Source organism: Protopterus annectens, chromosome 14.part0 (genome assembly GCF_019279795.1).
Source record: "Protopterus annectens isolate FY-2018-M chromosome 14.part0, PAN1.0, whole genome shotgun sequence".
Classification (NCBI taxonomy): domain Eukaryota; kingdom Metazoa; phylum Chordata; order Ceratodontiformes; family Protopteridae; genus Protopterus; species Protopterus annectens.
Window position 1 is genome coordinate 1,135,593,985 of NC_056748.1, and position 19,784 is coordinate 1,135,613,768.

General features: G+C 41.7%; 1 protein-coding gene across 5 annotated transcripts in view; it reads left to right on the top strand.

Moving 5' to 3' along the window:
• KIF20B (kinesin family member 20B) overlaps positions 1-19,784 on the top strand; it is a 1,912,547-nt gene that overhangs the window by 1,542,045 nt on the left and 350,718 nt on the right. For all 5 annotated transcript variants that reach the window (XM_044056921.1, XM_044056924.1, XM_044056926.1 and 2 more), the window contains exon 27: positions 6,931-7,107. In XM_044056921.1, coding sequence (XP_043912856.1) covers positions 6,931-7,107 — 177 coding nt within the window. The remainder of the gene's footprint in view (positions 1-6,930; positions 7,108-19,784) is intronic.

Below are 19,784 nucleotides of genomic sequence, written 5' to 3' on the forward strand. Positions count from 1 at the left end.
CGTTCAGTCATTACGACCCTCCCTCCTTCCCCCTCCTGTGGCTTCTAGTGGATCTCACCATCTGGTTCTCTTAGGTCATTTGACCAGAGGTAGCTTCTACCTTCTTTTGACTTGCAAACTCAATCTGAGGTAACAGGGAGAGGCAGATTATGGGTAAGAGTTTAGCTCGAGAGTTTGTAGCTGACGCAAACTTGGAAAATGGCCGGCTCGGTTCCGAGGTCGGAACTGATACCCATGCCTAATGACTGAACGAGGATCAACAATACAGATGGAACATTATGGTAAGACATAACTTCTTTTTCTTTGCTACAACCCAGCTGGACTGGTTGCACTGGTCAAAGCGGATCCATTAACTGAGCCACTACCAGGGCCAGGGGATGAGGCACAGGTGATATGAAGTTCATGTTTGATAGTGGACCTGAAGTTGTAGGTGGGTTGTGTTTTCATCTGTACAGATTTTGGTTGGATGCCAGTACCTTGTTTGATACAAGCCTCTTCTCATGCATACGCCTCATCTGAACTGATTTCCTGCACGCATTCATCAGTGCTTGCTTGCGCCTTGAGATGGTTTTCCTTTTCATGCTGGGGTCCTTGGGACATCCACTTTGATGATTCTTGTTGGGCGTAGAAGGAGTAGGGATCACATGGACATGCCTTATTTTCTGAACTGGCTGAAGCTTTGGAGTCCATAGCTCCTCCTCCTCCTCCTTCACTTTGGGATGAGCTTCCTTTGTGGGATGTATTGATGCTCATAAGGTTTTGTTCACGTTGGTATCCAACCACTAGCTTGGGCACATCTTTCCTTGATTTCCTGATCATCCATGCTGTGCAGTCAGTCTTTGTGGGTGTCATTTCTGAAGTCTAGAAACATTCTTAATTAGCTGCCCTGCCAGGGAGGGACACTTTTTATATCATCCTTAAGCAGACAAGGGCTGACTTCAGCATATGCATGATAGGAGGGCTGACTTCAGCATATGCTGATAGGAGGGCTGACTTCGGCATATGCTGATAGGAGGGCTGACTTCGGCATATGCTGATAGGAGGGCTGACTTCAGCATATGCTGATAGGAGGGCTGACTTCAGCATATGCTGATAGGAGGGCTGACTTCAGCATATGCTGATAGGAGGGCTGACTTCAGCATATGCTGATAGGAGGGCTGACTTCAGCATATGCTGATAGGAGGGCTGACTTCAGCATATGCTGATAGGAGGGCTGACTTCAGCATATGCTGATAGGAGGGCTGACTTGATTGGGACTGCTAGATTGGAATAAAATGCTTTGCCAAGAGTCACAGCCAAGGCTATATATGGGTGCTGTTAATCTCTTTCTTTTGTGGCAACAAATTACTACAGGCAGGTCAACAGATTTATTGAAAAATGTATTTCAAATATGGCAAATTCTGCTTATCCCACAAACACCTTCTCATCAAGTGCAACAAGACTTGCACATAATCTGTCAGCCTTTATTAAAGAAGGCAGTGCAACATGATAACTTTACACAAAAAAGGGACATGGAGTTTAATCTAGACTCCTCTAGTCCCCCTCTCTCCCCAAAAAAATCACTTTCAGACAATAGTGCTGGCACAAAAAGATAAAATTCCAGCTGTGACAAAGGTACCCTAGATCAGTTGGCAGCTTCAAAGCCTTTTGGATGGGGGAGGATGTTATACTTATCCATTGGGTGAAGGGGAGTCTGGGTTGCTAGGTGCCATGATCCCTTCGGGGGGCAGGAGATGCAAATTTTACCAGTGGCATGCAGACATCTCACAAAAGCCAGATCTCTATGACATCCATTTCTGTTGTAGAAGAGCTTGCATTCACTTGGGGAAGACTTGCTGGCTCCTGCAGTGATGTGGGGCACACACACACACACACACCTACCTGCTGGGGGTGGGGTGGGGGGCATACTTAGAAACCTCCTAATGGCTGCCTGTGTGACAGCTTCTGCCGCCAATTTTCACCCTTGTGGACTGAATGGGCCACCTGGAATATGGAATAGCAGATGGTTGGCAGTTAGCATTAGAGTAAAAAGAACATTGTCAAATAACATCTGCAAGATTGTAAGTTTGATGTTGCACGTTTTTCATGGGGCTGAATTCTTAGATGACAACATCTTATTTAAAATCTGCTTATCTTCATTTTCTGGTGAGACTCTCACAATATTTCTCAGGTTTAATCTCAGTAACACTGTCTCCAAGAGCTCCCATATCTTGCATCCTACTTTTGTAGCTCGTGCCAGACTTTCTATAACGAAGACACAATGGCATCTCAGAAACATATGGCATCTGGCCCGAAGTTCTGACATTAATTCCATTTCCATGCTGCATAGTAAAACAAATTTCTGTTGTAGACAGGTATACACACATACATATATATTCGTTGTTTGTAGCTGGATTAAATCTAGGAAGCCCATTTCAGCAGTTTGTCAACAGTTTAACACAGGTTTCAGCAAGAGTCCATATTAATGTAAAATAACTGAAACCAGTTTCATAATGCTCTAATAGCCTTTCAGAACAATTTTCAGCCAGGAAATTTACAACTCAGGACTCACAAATATGCACTGATTTGGAACGTAAACTAGGAGGAACCTGATTTTCCCAACTGTGCAAACAGACAATCAGAAATCTAGCATGTTTCAGGAATTGATGTTCTTACATTCTCATGGTTTCTTGCTAAACTTAAGGCCAAGCTCAGCCATACCAGCCATTACTGCCACATCACCCAGTATTGGTGGGAAGTAATAGTGTCAGCATTAAGGTAATTTTCCCTACGTATCCCACATGAAAGTGTGTGATCATCCAAAGCAGTCTTCCAGACAGGTTTTTAAGGTTACCAGGGAAAATACTATGGTTGATATGCAAGGATAGCCCGATAAAGAAACACCTAGAACATTAGGTAAGTCTCATGTTAGCTGCTAATTTTAAATGGGTGGTATAGGCTTAGTTCTTTAGAGTGGTTGTTTACCACTTGTCCCGTTTAGGTAAAGGAGTTCAAAGTGTGTGAGGTCACTCCTAGTACAGAAGGCTAAGCAGCAGTCACCCTTCAGAAATCTCTACAAGACTGAGTAGAGTGATGGGGCTTTTAGTCACTCTGAGTATTTAATAATACTAAATCCTCAACTCTTAGTGGTAAGGAGATTTTGAAGTCTCTTGAGTCAGTTTAGTTGCTTAACGAAGTACGTACCCAGGGGAATGTTATAATGGCCTAATAAGGGAGGATACCATGAATGATGAAGTGTACATGTTATTTTCTAACCATAACTAAGACACAGTGATGAAATGGGGGTTTATTTGCACAGGAACCCAAGTCTTTGATAAATAGCTGACATATAAGTGGAATATTATGTATGTGGTATGCAGTAGTGATGCTAAATTTACCAAAAGAAATGGTGTTGCATTTCTTGTTATTAATGTTAAGTCTATGATTAACACACCAAGCATTTTTCCCCAGTCGATGCTGAGGAATTTGAGAATCAGGATGAGATTTTGATTACTACACCCAGCTTATAGTCATCAGCAAACTTGGTTAGCCATATTCCCTTAATATCAGCCTTTATATTAGATTATTGCATGCCAACATGGACGAGGGCAGGGCCCAGCCTTGAGACACTTCTGCTGCCTTATTTCTTTCTAAAACAAATATCCTTGATCATAATTGTATGGGTTCTATTAGATAGCCAGTTAGCTTTCCATCAAACTAGACATGGGTTCATGTTGATTGTAAAGAATCAGTTGGTAGAAGCTCTAAGTAGGAACAAAACATTTTTTTGCAAATGGAAATTTGATCTGTAAATTTTTCAATAAGGTGGCCTAATGGAAAGGTGTTTGCCTTACAAACACAAGGTACAGAGTTTGAGTCTCACAAGGGATAATTGGCTAGGCTTAAAATGGCTCGCAAAGGCAGTTAGCCTAGTACTAATCTATGAACCTATGAGCTGTGGGGATTCCTGGAAGTGGATCAGTTTGACCATCATTATAGAACAAATGACTTTGTTCCATCGTCCTCACAGCAGCAGCAGTGTGAAAGGTAGATGATTCATCTGTCAAATGGACTTGAACCTTAATGTATGTCTTTTCTCTGATTCAGAAACTAGTCAAAGCAAAAAATAATCTAATCCCAATAGCGTCTAAACCAAAAGTATCTTGTTCCCTCTGGCAAGCATGGTCACTCATACACAATGACATTTGCCTCTACACAGATCTTTACTTATACAGTAGCAAGGGCACAGTTTAAAATCCCAGTCTTAAAACTCCAAATTTATCAACATGGTGGATGGAATTTTCATCCCTGAAAATAAATTACCTTCTCAATTATTGTATTTACTGAAAGAGAAAGTGACCTAATAGAAGAACATCTTGCATCCAGAAGTGGAAGAGGTTTGGTTCAAGGGCTGTCAGGAGGCCTGGACCGTGTGCTCATTCCATTCCAAGATTAATAGATTCAGCTGTTAAGACCTTCCTTAAAGGATTTTGCTAGCAAGTCCCACCTCACCCAAAACTGTTGTATTTCTCACACATGGGACTTGAACTTTGTTTAAAAAAAGTGAAGTTTCTTCCTGTTGACTCTACTAATCTAAAATCAGAGACACATTTTTTAGAAACCATTACATCTGGCATTAATTTTAATGTTATGGGTCATGTCTAAACTTTTTCATAATGTGAGTATCTTTAAAGGCCAACACTACTTTTGTACCCAAAGTAGTGCTAGTAGTAGCGCTTAGTAAATGTATCCAAATACCAGTCTTTATTAATCAAGGAAAAAGCCATTTGGCACATCCTCTTGGAGGCAGGAGTCTGGCACTGAGTAAGCCACCATATAATGGGGCTCCCTAGCACCCCACCCTACCTCCCTTTTGCAGCTGTGCTGTCTTTTTATAGCTGTTCCCCGAGAAGATACATTTGTGCTTCTTCTGCAGTACTTGTCACACTAGCCCATAGTGCTGTTTGCTACACATTTCACATTCCTCTGGGTGTTGCCCTTAGTACGGGCTAGACCACATCCTTCCCCTAGTATTGCTGAGCTGGTATCAGCTGCTCACTAATACTGTCCCAACCCTGCTCCTGTTTCTCATGCCACTAATTGTGCCTGTGTGATCTGGGCAATAGTCAGAGCTTTATCCATCTATGCCATACAGCATGGCCCTCCACCCCACTTTTTGATGTATTGCTTAGTGTGTCAGTCACTGTGAAGTATAGTAGATCATGACAGATTAATGAAGTACTTTCCATAGCAGTAGATGATCATAGCTGCTGTCCTCTTTCCTTTATTGTTCCCTTTTTGTAAGAACGTTTTGTTTGTGCAGTGTGTGTTTAGTTTTGGTGATACGTTATTATAAAGAGTACTGCTCAGTCCTGAGTGGTCTGTATTCCCACACCAGTAAACAACATGGCGGATTAGCTTTTTGATGGGGAAAGTTGTAATTGTAAGATGGCAGCACAGCTGAGTTACATGACTGGTGAGATGGTATCCTTTCAGCTTTGTCTTACCGATGTTCTTCGACTAGGAAGGTATGGTGGATTATCCTTTTGCATGGAGCTAGTCATAGCTAAAATATGACATTAGTATGATGTTTTTTTTCCTTTTACACCACATATCTGGCCCATCAGAATAGGAATTAAACTAAATCTATTAGCGAAAACCTGTTTGCATATCATAATGGTGCTGGTGTTTTCTTGCAAAGAAACAGCATCCCCCCATATGCGTTTATAGCTGGGAAGAGGATAGGGATTGCTCAGTTACAACTTCTTTATTGACATAACCAGTTGCTACTTTTCATGATGGCAGCTTCTCAGTTAGTTTTACAGAGCTGTTTATGGCTTATGATTCTGACATGTCTGCAGATGTCATTAGTCTACAGGTCTGCAGCCACTTACTGCTCAGAGGCTGTATTTCATTACTCATTACTGCTTAACAGAAACCTTTTTGTCAGGCTTGGGTGCCCTTTGAGCAAGGTGCAGACACATCCCTCAACAAAAAGACATCTCCGTCTACAGTTACGGTTGGTATTTTATACAGATGTGCATTTTAGTGCTGTTGGCCTTTTCTGAGCAGTTTTAGATCTTATGTAGTCTGATGCTGAATCCTGTGATGTGACACACCACAGTCTCAGAGGGTTCACAGGGAGAGAATACTCTCCACTGTTAAGAAGTTCTGAAGCCCACTAAATTCCCCTTTCACATGCATGACCTTATAGGCTATGGATTCTGGTGATATAACAGTTGTTTCATGTAATCTACTGTTATGGAGAATAGTTCACATACCATTATTTTGCTTTGACCAAGTTCAAGATGAAAATGTTTGGCCGTCACGTCTATACAAAGTAAATACATTTTCTGTATTCTCCAATTCATTTAAAATGTAGTTTGCTTTTACTGTATGATCTTTTATACTATGCATCTTCTAACATTGTCTGTGGATCATGGCTGAAAAGGGTAATTTGACCAGCCCACTTTACCTGGTCAACAAATTGAATAAAAAATACATTTTACATTAATTGCGTATATATGGCATATAGTCTGATTATAATATGTATAACCAAAAATAATAATAATTACTTTCTGCAACTAAACTGTTACGTATATTGTAAATTGATTTTGCTATTGCATCTTTTTATACAATCACCTGTACTCTCTGTTTCTGTATATTTTGTTTTAAAAAGTTAGTAGTCCACTTATCGGTTAAGGAAATTAAAAATAAAAAAAATAAATAGCGGTTTCTAAGTACAGTGATTACTTGGGTCGGTCTGTTCATACTGCATGTGCTATAAGGAGTTCCATTATTTATGCATGTCCGCTATTGGGTTTGTCACTTTATCATTTTAAGCAATATTCTACTTTAACATTAGGAAGAGATCACTATTGCTTTAAAGTAGGTGTTTCTAGCATGCATAGGTAAAACCTTTAATAACAGGTGTCCATGCATTTTGTTTAGGAATGTCTTAATGCCCAACTGAGTGAAAAGGATGATTATCTTCAGCAGTGGCGTAATGAGCGTGATCAGCTAGTTGCAACACTGGAAGTAGAACTTAAAAATCTCATTTCCAGCTGTTCTGAAAAGGATGAAGAGCTACAGAGACTACAGAAATGTGTGCAAGAGCATCCAGTGGAGGTCAGTATAGTGCTGCTTTTTTCAATGTTCATATCATAAACGTAATCATACACATATCTTCTAAGGCTTTAGTTACAGAAGCAGAAGGTCTATCGAGTAGTAAGTATTTTTGTGAATGTCTGAAACTATATACGTGGAAAGTTGTACTGTTGCTGTGCTTTCATTTTATTAATTTATTGTATACTTATTCACCAATATTGTGTTCAGCATTAGTTAATCAGTAAATGCCTTATGTTTGAAGTCATTTGGCTAGGAAATGTACAACTAATTGAGTGCAACTGAATTTGCTATGTCATTGCTTAAGTATACAACTCTTAGATGCCTTCTAGTGCTGGTTGTTTCTTTATTCACTGGTGTATAATGGTGGTGTACACATTTGTAGTGATAAATAGCACAGACCTTTTCTTCTCTCTGCTCTCATATGTGGCTCAGTATTTTATGCTTGTGTGGATGTGTGTGTGTATATTTATTTTTTCTTCCTGCCTGTGATTATATGGAATAATCATTGTTGTCCGTCTGTTGCTGTAATTTTTCTACAGTTTCATATTACTGCTTTGCATACATTTCCTCATACTGTCTGCATAGAAACACCTACCTGAAGTGGAGACAGTAACATTACAGCCATTGTGTGAGTATGACTTGTAGACCTGTACTGTCTATTAACTTTTGGTATGGGAGCTCACTACAAACCATTGGAGTTTTGATTGTGGGAATGAAGGCTGTGCATGTTTTGTTCTAAACGCTGTACAGTCTATCTGTCCCTGGTTAAAGAGAGTACAGCCTGTATCACAAAACTGATCTTTGGAACTTTTATTGGACAGGAAAGCAGAGGCTGATTTTATACTATTTTATATTTTCCTACACTGGCTGAAACCAGAGCATTTGGGGTGAGGTCAAGGTTAAGAGTTTGGACTGCTGTGCGATTAAGCAGAACATAGTGTTATGATGGCAAGTACAGTATCAGGAAGAATCACACCCACCAATGTAGTATTAAAGCCAGTGACAGCACCATTATCCCCCCAACAGACCACACCAAAGTACCTGGAGTTGAAATTGACAATAACCTCAAGTCTGACATCCACATCTCTTTAACCATAAAAAAGTACACAAAAAAACTAGGAGCTTTATACAGAAATAATCGATTCCTCACCAAAACAGCCAAGATTTCAGTTGCTAATAGCCACCTTATCTCCACCCTACTCTACCACTCTCCAATATTTACCAACCTAAGGCAAAGTGAGTTAGGTAAACTCGAAGCTTGCTACAACAAAATAGCAAGGTTTGCCACTGGTGCAAACTACCGTAGCCACCACTGCACATCACTTACTGAACTAGGCTGGCTAGAACTCCCTCACCTCCTTCAATGGTACCAACTCTCACTTACCCACAAACTACTATATCATCCTCTAAAAGTCCCCTCCCTCCAGATTCTACTCCAACCCTATTATACCACCAGACCACTACGCTCCAGCAACAAAAATCAATTACAGGTAACTAGAACCCGGAACTCTGCTGGAGAAGCTGTCTTCTCCTACTCCATAGCAAAATTATGGAATACCCTTCCTCACACTATAACTTCTGTCATCACGCGCTAACTTCAAAGCTGCTCTAAAATCTCATCTAAAAGAGTGCTGGGCATGCCCCTGTAACAAACTTCTGTAACATCTCTACCCCAACCTCTCTAATCCCTTTCTTGCACCCCTCTAACTACCTCGGATTGCAGCAAATACATTGCTTGTAAACCTATAACTCAGCTGTAATCTTAGCCACTGTTATTCAAGGGTAATAGGTGCTAGCTCAGCTATTAAAATACTTGCTAGTCTTTATGGCACCAATGATATAAGTGGTGTACCATTTAACTAAATACTTAATTTCATTTTGAACTATAACTGTTTACTACTATTGTTAAACAAAACCTACCTATACTTCTTGTAACTTGTAATTAATTGTTTTTATTGTGGAGCTTTTCTCCCCGGGCCTCCGCTGAAAAGGGACCTGTGTCCAGTCGGATTTTCCCGGTCAACAATGTAAAATAAATAAATAAAATAAAAATAAAATAATAATAAAAAGAAGGTGATTAACGGAGTATTGTAGGGGGTCGGTCCTGAATCCTGTTGTCTTCGGTGTGCTCATTTCCAGTGTGTCTGACATAATCAAGAACAGCAGCATTATCTTTATTGGTGACACAATACTAGAAGTAGCAGGTGGCGGATGGAAGAGTATGAAGATGGATCTAGAAAGGCTGAACAGGTGGGTTAAAAGGTGTCTGTTCAAGTTCTGTGCAGAAAAATGCAGTGTACTTGTACATGGGCCACAGCAACCCCGAAAATGAAGTATCAGCCAGAGGAAAATGAAACTGATGGCAGCAAAGCAGGAAAAGGATTCTGGGGGTGTTGGTCACACCTAGACAGCACAAGGAGGAGATGTCATGTTGGTCACACCTAGACAGCACCAGGAGGAGACGTCATGTTGGTCACACCTAGACAGCACCAGGAGGAGACGTCATGTTGGTCACACCTAGACAGCACCAGGAGGAGACGTCATGTTGGTCACACCTAGACAGCACCAGGAGGCGTCATGTTGGTCACACCTAGACAGCACCAGGAGGAGACGTCATGTTGGTCACACCTAGACAGCACCAGGAGGAGACGTCATGTTGGTCACACCTAGATAGCACCAGGAGGAGATGTCATGTTGGTCACACCTAGACAGCACCAGGAGGAGATGTCATGTTGGTCACACCTAGACAGCATCAGGAGGAGATGTCATATTGGTCACACCTAGACAGCACCAGGAGGAGATGTCATGTTGTCACACCTAGACAGCACTAGGAGGAGATGTCATGTTGGTCACACCTGGGCAGCACCAGGAGGAGATGTCAAGAGGGCATGACAGTCACCAACTGTAAACTGTCATGTAACCTTAAGAAAACAAATTCTACAAGTAAAAAGGTAATATTTTTGTCCCCCCTGACTCAGTCAGGACAGGCCTTGAATACTGTATGCACTTCCTGATGGATGCCATACATAGAGAAGAATATTACCACTGGAAGGAGTCCAGAAGAAAGCCTCCAGACAGACTGTATGGGTGAAAGGAAATATGACCAGAGGAGGTAACTGTCTTTTTCAGTTGACTTTGTTTGATGTGGGTGTAGAAGATCATATGAGGTAACTGTGAAGGGGTTGGAATGAAGAGCAAGGACAGGGTTGGGGTACAGCAAAGACGGCAGGTGATAGTAACCAGGTACACCTTTGATCTGCATAAGCATTCCATTAAATGGGTAGTGGAAAGGGAATCCATGAAAAGCATTGTAGACAACAGGGTTAGATGGAAAAATGTGAAGAGCAAAGTAGGAAGTGAAGGGAGGGAGAATGTTATACTCACTCAAAAGGCAGCGTACATAGACTTGTTGTCTCTTTCTGCCTTCTGGCATGTGTAACACATTTCATATATACATATCTATCTATCCAGGAGCTTAACATATCAAACGAGATTTGTACTGTGGATTGGTAAGTCCACCCATTCAGCATAAAATAGCAACCATTAATAGTGACATACATACCTTAGCTTAGAAACAGTGTGTTTGGCCCTGACTGATCCCCAGATGAGACGTGTGTTCAACTTGCAGCACAGGCACTCGAAGAGCCAAGCAAGGAGTAATGGGACTGAGAAGAAAACTTAGGCACGACCACCCAGTGGGGAAAGTGTTTTGTAATATGATGATTCTAGCTCATGGAATGTTCCCTTATTAAGATTAAATATATCATTGACGCCATACAGATGCTTTGGAATAAATGATGTATTGTTTAAAGTAAGTTCTGGCAAGTGACACAATAAGGTAATAATACATTACGGTACACACAGCTTCTTGTTTATTTTTTGTACTATGTTGTTGGTATGCTCAGTAAATGTGAGTTATCAAAATCCATACCTAAGTATTTATAGTGATACACAGTTTCAGTGAATGCATATTGTTTAACCTGATAGGTGTTGATTAGGCAGCTGTGTCTTTGACATCAAAAATCATAATTTTTTTTTTCTCCTAGTATAATGTTTTATTCCTCTAACCATAATAGAGTGTTTATTCAGTATTGCATACGGAACATAAGTGAAGCTAAGTTAGATGAGCTACTTAAAATTATAGAGTTATCAGTATAATGTACTAGTTTAAGGCCACTTGTATGAAGCTGCATTTTGTGAAAGCTGTGAAGAGAAGAGGGGCAGGTATTGAACTCCACTGTTGATAAGATTTTGAAAGATGTGAAGTTAATTGATGTCAGCGTTTTGGGTATTATCCTGTAGGCAGCTTGGAAACTTCTGGATTGTAAAACTAACTTGCGTAATATTTTAAAAATAATTTATGGTTGACAACTTGAAATGCTTTCTAGAAACTGAGAGAGAGAGAGAGCAGCTGTAAATTGCCTTTATCAAACTCCATTGAAGTGTCGTAGTTTATTATTTTGATGAATTTTGCTTAGGTGCTGTGAAAGGGTCCAAACACCATGCCGAATGTTAGTGAGTTTGTCATGTAAGGTGAGGTCACTGAGCAGCTGAGTATGTACTGAATATTTGAGAAAGTGGACTTGATAGAAATGGGCATGTAGCTTTGCACTTTCCATGTACTGCCACCTTTAAATCATGTGATTGGTTACGAATTGTTCCATGTGGAGTAGGGTTGCCAGGTTTCTTTGCGGCTAAAACCGGACTAAAGTCACGCCCCTCGCATCACACATAACTCCACCCATTCCCACCCCCTCTCCTGCCCATGCCCCACCTATTTTGTGACATCACAGTGACATCAGCTGATGGGACCACCCACTTTGATGACTTAAGCCATACTTAAAGGGGAGAAAAGAACATAAGTGGCACTAATTGCACTGCTAGGCTGCTGCAGATGTAAGTACCAGTATTGATGAAAAGTGTCAATATGGTGCATTTTTCTCCAGTTATTTATTTTCTATGTTCCTAAACCTAATTATGGATGATCCATGGAGATAAAAGGTCAAGAGCTAGCAGCCTGTGCACATGGTGGTAAATCTGATTAAAAAAATCCAAAAAAAATGCAAGCAATTATCTTTGCTATTAAAAAATTGTAAGTTTTGATTTACCCCATAAGATCGTTTAAGTCAATAACATCACTTTACTGCTCATTCAGAAATGATGATCTTAACATTCCCTTGCATTTTGAAAGTTCTGTCAAATACTGTTTGTACTGGGGCGTGGGACAGGTACTCAGTTGTTAAGATGTAACATATTTTCCGTTTCGTACTTCGGATTAGGAAGTTTCAGTCCTTGGCTGTGCCTGTATTGGGTGGGGGTCAATTGAGCTAAGTGTTACTGCCCCTAGTGTGATATTTCAGATGCTAGTACTTAAGATCTTGTACTGGGTCCGACTGACCTCCCACTCTTTTTCTTTACATGTCACATATGCAAAAAATGGGATAAAGGGGTTGTGGATGAATGGATTTCTAACAGGTGACTTATGTTTTATGTTACTTTCAAAGTATACGTCATAATCTCAGAAAAGCACACATACTTTAAAGAGTTTCATTAATGTTTTTCTATATCACGCCAAAGTTGCGGGTTAAAACAGGTAACTTCCTACAACAATGCGCTAATACAAGTTTACGAAGATGCAGACTGGACCGCTATGCAGTTGTAAAATGGCAATAAGACTGAATGAAAGATGACTCAAACCTCTAGATCTAAGAAAGATGCACGTAGGAAAAGAAATCACATGCAGCTAGCACACTTGCCATTTTCTGAACATGGCAGAGGTAGTTTTATTTTTCAATGTGGTCCCTTGTGACAGAATCAAGTAAAAGCAAAACAATGTTGGGTAACTGCAAGTGCCCAAAAAGCAAGATGCACAATTTGTTTCATGGAATACGGTTCAACATAGTAGATGAGGATAATACAAATCAGGGAGTGTTAATTGCTAGCAGTATTACACTGCATGGTGAAGTTCTAAAATCAGTCTGAGTGTACTACAATGCAACACTGGGCAATGTTGGCAGAGTGCTTAAGCATTTTAAATCTTGCTATAAGATTTCTTTTGTCACTGCTTGGTAGTTGGTAGGATAATGATAGCTAAAAAAATACCGTTTTCCCACCGTGGAGTACTGCCTTCCAGTGATATCTCTACAATCCGTATAGCAGAAAATAAAATTTGTCCATTTGTATTACATCACTGCCACTTAAGTTAATGTATGTACTGTCTAAACTATGTAGCTACCAGGAATACTGAAGTTAAAAGCATTTCATTGTTGTGTAGTAGCTAGTAGTGTATCGTACCGCTCCTGTTCGAGCTGGATACATTTACTTTCTCCTCTCCTCTGGCGGCACAAAAAAAACCCGGACTTCATGGTTTTGATGAAATTTTTTAACTGGACAATTTGTCTGAAAACCGGACAGTTCGGTCAAAAACTGGACAGCTGGCAACCCTAATGTGGAGAGGAAATATCCCTTCATTAGGCCTCTGTTAATGAGTAATGGTAGATGACATGCAGTTGCTTTTGGAATGCAGTTTAGAAAGGTAGTTGGCATGCTGTCCATCATTGCTGTGCTTTGGAGAGCAGTTTTGTAGTATTTTTACTTTAAAATTTGAAAGTATGTGTTTACAAGGTTTTATCTAATTAATGTAGATGTAGAAGGGTATTCCAAGTTGAGCTTTTTTTGATAATTATAAAGTGTTTATTGAAAGCATTGGTTGTATTTTGGCCACTTGGTAGATTTCATTTGTGGTTCTTAGTTGTTTTGCAGTTTCTATCATTTTCCTAACAGTATTCCAGAAGGTTATTCGATTGTTTTTATTTCTATTTTGGAGCTGAATGTGAAAATTTTCTTAAGTTCTGTTGTCTACTTTAACACGTTTTTTGAGTTATCACTTGTGATGTAGGCAAACTTGCATTTATATAAAGTTATCAAACTATATTAACAAGCTCACATTTACAGGCATTATATATCACATATATTGTTATATAGTCAAAGCGACATTACATAAATTAATTCCTGCCTTCTCTTAAACCTCATTCCTACTCCAAAACATTTTTCATCATGTATGTTTCCATAATTTACATTTTTTTCTATGTAATTTATTCCTGCCCTTTTTCAACATTTGCCGTCTACCTGAGGAAAAATATTTTGAATTCTGCTTGGGGTATAAAAATAGCCGTGCAAATGCTTCCAAGCAAAAATCCTAAATCTTCCAGACTTTGTTGCATATTTGAGAACCATGCATCTCTCGTCCCATTGTTTTCTTGTGAATTGTGTATCCTGTCACTATTCCCAGTCGTTTCTAACTTCCTCTGATTGATTCCTAAAGTTATTGTTCAGTGTTTTATATGCCCACTAATTATCCCTTTTTAATATCAGCTTCTGTTCTAGATTCAGCTGAAAACTCTGCCAAAGTAGGTCGTTCACCTAGGATTCCCCTATCTCTTTCTCTTTGTCTATACTCTGATATTAATCCCTGATCAGAAAGGCAGTCTGTAGCCTGCAATCCAAATATCTCAGTGGCCTCTTCCCATTCTGTTACCTTTCGTCTCATGTTAATTGCTACTAATACCTTGGTTCCTTTGCCAGTTTTCTCCAGTAAATTCCAGCCCCCTCTTGCCTATTCTCTGTATTCATAATTGTAGTCAGTCCTATCTTCAGAATCTCCTTTCTCCATTCCCATGTTGGCTTAGTTCTTAGTACTTTCTGCTACTTTATAAATATAATATTCTGTATTTTCCTTAGGGATCTACGTCCAAAATCCCATTCTTTCCTTACTACTTGAATTACCCCACCGCTTCATCATCCATTTCCACTTCAAACTGGCTTTCAGCTTGTGTTATGTATAAGAGCTTTAACTATGTAGCTGTAAAATATTCCTTCAAATCAGGTAATCCTAAACCTTGTTCTGTTGAGAGGATCAGCTTATCCCACTTGACTCCTTCCCTCCAAAATAAAATCCTTCATCCCTTTATTAATTGCTATCCACAGCTTTCCCTTTGGCTAATAAAAATATGCCTGACCTGTGTATAAAATTAAAGAAACTAAAACATTTTACTATTTGTATCTTGCTATACAAATCCATAAGTAGGAGCTTCCAGTTTCTCAGTTTTTCTATTATCTTTTGTTTAGTCTCTTCCCACTTTTCTTTAGCTGTCATAACAGAATCGTTTTTAATCCATACTGCCAAATGCTTCAATCTGATGTTGTTAATCTTCTTTCTATTCATCACTGATGGGTTCATTTCTAAGTCCTCGGAACTGAGTTGGCCTAATGCCAAGCTCGCGCCAGCCAAAAACTCTCAAGCTAAGCTTCTACTCACAATGCCCTTCTCCTGGATCTCGTTTGTGGTGTAGCTGTAAAGCTGCTTTTCAGCCGAGCTCTCAGCTAAGTAGAAAACCTTTGATATTTCTTGGGATTTTTTGTCACTTTTTCACTCCTTTGTGGTATATATTGATAATTATATATTCATACAGTTATATTTATTGTTTTCTCTCCTGCTTCTACCCATTTTGGTAAGCTTTTAAGTAGCATTGATGGTACGGCCTTCTCTCTCTACCCTTGGTGGTATTCCTTAAATACCATCATTGGTATTGTCTTCTCTCTTTCCCCTTTAACTGGATAGTTGGGTGCTTTTTGATGTATTTTTTGGGTGTTGTGTGTATTTAGGTTTATAAGTAGAGTTAAAATTCTTCTATAGTATTCTTCCTGGTTGTTGTGTGTGTAAATTTTCATGATGTCTGATAAAAAGGGTACATCGGGTTTCAAGCATTGTGCTTCTTGTAAAGGTAAACTTCCAAATAGTGACTCTCATGACGATTGTTTATTGTTTGGGGGTGTGCCCCATCTTTTGGTGCAACCTCCTTATGTGATTTGCCAAAGTTTCAGTCAGCACACTTTGAATGAGCGCAAGAATAAGTTGATCCTGAAATGCCTACTTAAATCACTTTTTTCAGAGGCCCTTTCTGCGACGAAGGTCTCAACCCCTCCTATTAAGGACAAGAAAAGGTCCCATTCGGTTCCCTCTTCACCATCCGGTGATCAAGGCAAATCTGTGAAATCTAAAGTACAAAAACTATCTTTGGAGCATAAGTTTGCCTCTTCGGCACCGACCTCTTCTGCTCCAGCTACAACCGTTACTATATCGGCATCAGCTTTGGCTCTGATACTGTCTCCAGCACCGATTATCGACCTTACAATGACTGCTACGACCTCAGCACTGAGTGGTGCTTCGGCACAGTGCACACCTTCGACGCCTAACTCTGCAATTACGACTGAACCTTCCGTGTTGGCTCTGAGTGTCCCTTCGGCACCAAGCCCTTTTACCGTCCTGATAACTATGAAGTTGACTCCACTACTTTCGGTCTCCAAATGTGAGACATCGGTGCCAGCAGATTCCGCACCACGGACCTGATACTTTCTATCTATAGACCTATTTCTAGGGCAGGTGTACAAGTCCGTACCTCGAGTGACCTGACTCCCCATTGGGAGTATCCACTAGATCCACCAGAAGCCTTTCAGAACTTGATGTGGTGCGTCTTGTGGAACAGCTGCTGACAGCTAGGGGGATACCCAGTCCATCCAGGACCCATCCCCCTGCAGGACTTGGGGTGACTTCTCCACGGACTCCATCCTGTTCTCCTCCTTTGACCATACTGGTTCCAAAGCCTTCTGCTCCGATGTAATTTTGGAACCACCGTCCCATCCTACTCCACCCCCATGTCTCGGCGCCAGTAGTGAAACTTACTGGGGCTCCAGGACTGTTGCTTTGGTCTTCGGTTCCCGCTGAACCGGTCCTTCCTCAAGCCCATGATAGGGCTGAAGGCTCCTCAGGTCATTGCACGGCTCCAAGTGTTTCTTCGGTTCTGTCTTTGGTGCTGGGTGCTCTGTCTGCATCGATCCTGCTTGAGGCTCCATCTTCGGAGGCAGGTCAATGGAGCGGGGTGTGACCCTGGTTCCGGGCTCCCATCCCTCTTCGGGCGACCTGCTTTCCATGCTATGGAGAGGGCCTTTCCTTCTGGTAGTATTCCGCCAACGTCGGAACCCCAGACTTCTCCCCCTGAGCTACAGCTGTCACAGGCCACCTACTCAGGACACCAAGCAGGAAAGCCAATGGATCCCCCATTGCAGGGTGCCCTCTCTTCCGAATCCTCCTCACAGGTCCCCACTGAGGAGCCCCTCAGAAGAGATCGTGCAAGAGGAAGCCCGTGAACTCACCTGAGGAGTCTCTTACAGAGGACATGGATTTTGGTGACAGTGCAGGGTCCCCACGGTCACCCCTGATAATGTCTCCTTTGGGGACATCCTTGAAATGTTGAAACAGAGGGGTGATTGGAAGCCCATTAACCCTTCTTCCGAGGAGTCCGTGTTTCTGCAGGCCTTTCATGCTCAGCCATCTACCTCTTGGGTGACCCCACCTGCAGATGAGCTAGTGCAGCCTGCTTGGAAGAACCCTGATTCTGTTGAGGTGATCCCTCTGAGACTAGGCAAGATCCTTTCTCCACCCGAGGAAAACCCGCATTGGTTCAGAGGTTTACCAGTCAGTGCTATGGTGGTGGTGGCGTCCACGAAAAAGGATCTCGCTGAGGAGAGTCCTACTGTCCACCCACCCAACAGAGAGTCCCGGACCATGGACAGATTGTGGAAGTGAGTCTTTGCTTCAGCGACCTTCGCCATATGGTCCCTGAATTACTTGGCACATTTTTACAAGGCTCCAAAGAGACTTGATCTCTGAACTTTCTGGAACACTCACAGGGTAGGTATCTGACAAGGGAAGGGATAAAGTTGCTTTGCAGCTCGCAACCCCGGAATAGATCTTCAATTCACACATGAGGTTGCTCTCCCATGTAACTGAGGTGGAGGCTAGAGCTACGGGTTCAGGGATAGTTATGAGACGCCATGCCTGGATGCGCCTTTGTGACCTCGCGGACCCTTTTAAGTCTTCCTTCCTAAATGCTCCCATTGAAGTATCTTCCCTTTTTGGCCCCAAGGTGAAGGACACTCTGGCCAGGTGTGAGCACAATGGTAAGACCCTGTCTGCCATAGGTCTACGTTTTTCCAATCCTTAACGTTCCTTTTCCAGGAATCAGAGAAGTGGCAAAATATGGCACAAAAAAATCTCAGGGTGCTTTCAGTGCCAGGCGTGGTGATATCACCAAGGGCAGAGGGGTAACAATTCTGTAAGATGCCCAAACCAAGGCAGAGGGGGTCGATGTAATTTGGGACACAGGGATTCTTTCCCTGTGCAGCCTTAGCGCTCCTGAAGAGTGGCCTGATTGCTTTCCTCTGGAAGCAGTCGTGGGTCGTTTCTCTCTGCACCAAGCTGCCTGGCATTCAATAACCGTCGATCGTTGGGTGCAGAAGATTATAACCAGAGGCTACACTATTCCCCTCATCGCTTATCCAAAGCTTCCATCAAAACTTCCCGACGTTCCACCCAGTCAAAGGGAAGAATCAGCTGCAGAAATAAACAAGCTTAATCAAAAATGAGTCATCCGATTAGTCCCACCAGGCCAATACTGATCCAGATTTTACTCAAGATTCTTTTTGATGTTAAAAAAGACGGGACTGGAGACCCATTCTGGATCTCAGCAATCTAAAGACTATTGCCTATACCAAATTCTGGATGTTCACGGTTCAGTCCATCCTCCCTTTTCTGAGGGAGGACAATTGGATGTGCTTGATAGATCTCCAGGACACGTATTACCACATCAAAATGGACAAATCCTCCAGGAGCTTCCTTCGCTTCTGGCTGGGAGCCCATCATTACCAGGTTCATGCCCTGCATGGCAGTGGTTGCAGCTCACTTGAGACTACAAGGATTCTGGGTGGTTCCATATTTGGATGATTGTCTCCTTACCGGCCCCACCAAGCATTTTCTGGTAACAGCATTGCATTACACCTTTACACTGGCAACATTTTTGGGGATACCTGTAAACTGGGAGAAATCCAGTCTGGCTCCGGCCCAGAAGATAAAATTTATCAGAACAGTCTTCGACACCTGCTCTTGTCTGGTGTCACTCCCAGCTCACAGACTTCAGAGACTGAGGCTTCAACTCCGGGTGATACTCTTTCAAGACAAAGTCTCAGCGAGAGGAGTTCTTCAGGTTCTAGGCTCCATGGCAGCTTCCATATCAATAGTGCCTCTGGCGAAACTGCACATGCGAATACTTCATTGGCTTCTTCTCTCTCAGTGGTTTCCAAAGTACCATCCTCTATGCTTTCAGATTCAGATAACCAATTTTTGCAAACAGGACCTTCTTTGGTGGATGAGGCCAGACACAGAACTTTGGAGCCGCCCTTTTCAAAACCCTCAGCCCAAAGCATTGTGACCACGGATGCTTCCCTGATAGGGTGGGGGGGGGGGCATTTCCAGGGAAAGACAGTCCAAGGCACATGGTCCACGTTACAGGCCAACTTGCATATCAACTTTCTAGAATTGAGACCTGTGCTGTTAGCGTTGCAAGCATTCCACCCTGTTCTTCCTTCTGGAACGATTGCAATTCAGTCAAACAACATGTCGGTAGTCTGGTATATCAACAAGCAAGGGGGAACCAAGTCCTATCCCCTGTGTCAAGAGGCCATGAAATTTGGCAGTGGGCGATAGCTTCCAACCGCTTTCTGATAGCAACGCATATCCCAGGGATTTCTAACGTGATTGCAGATAAGTTGAGCAGATGTAT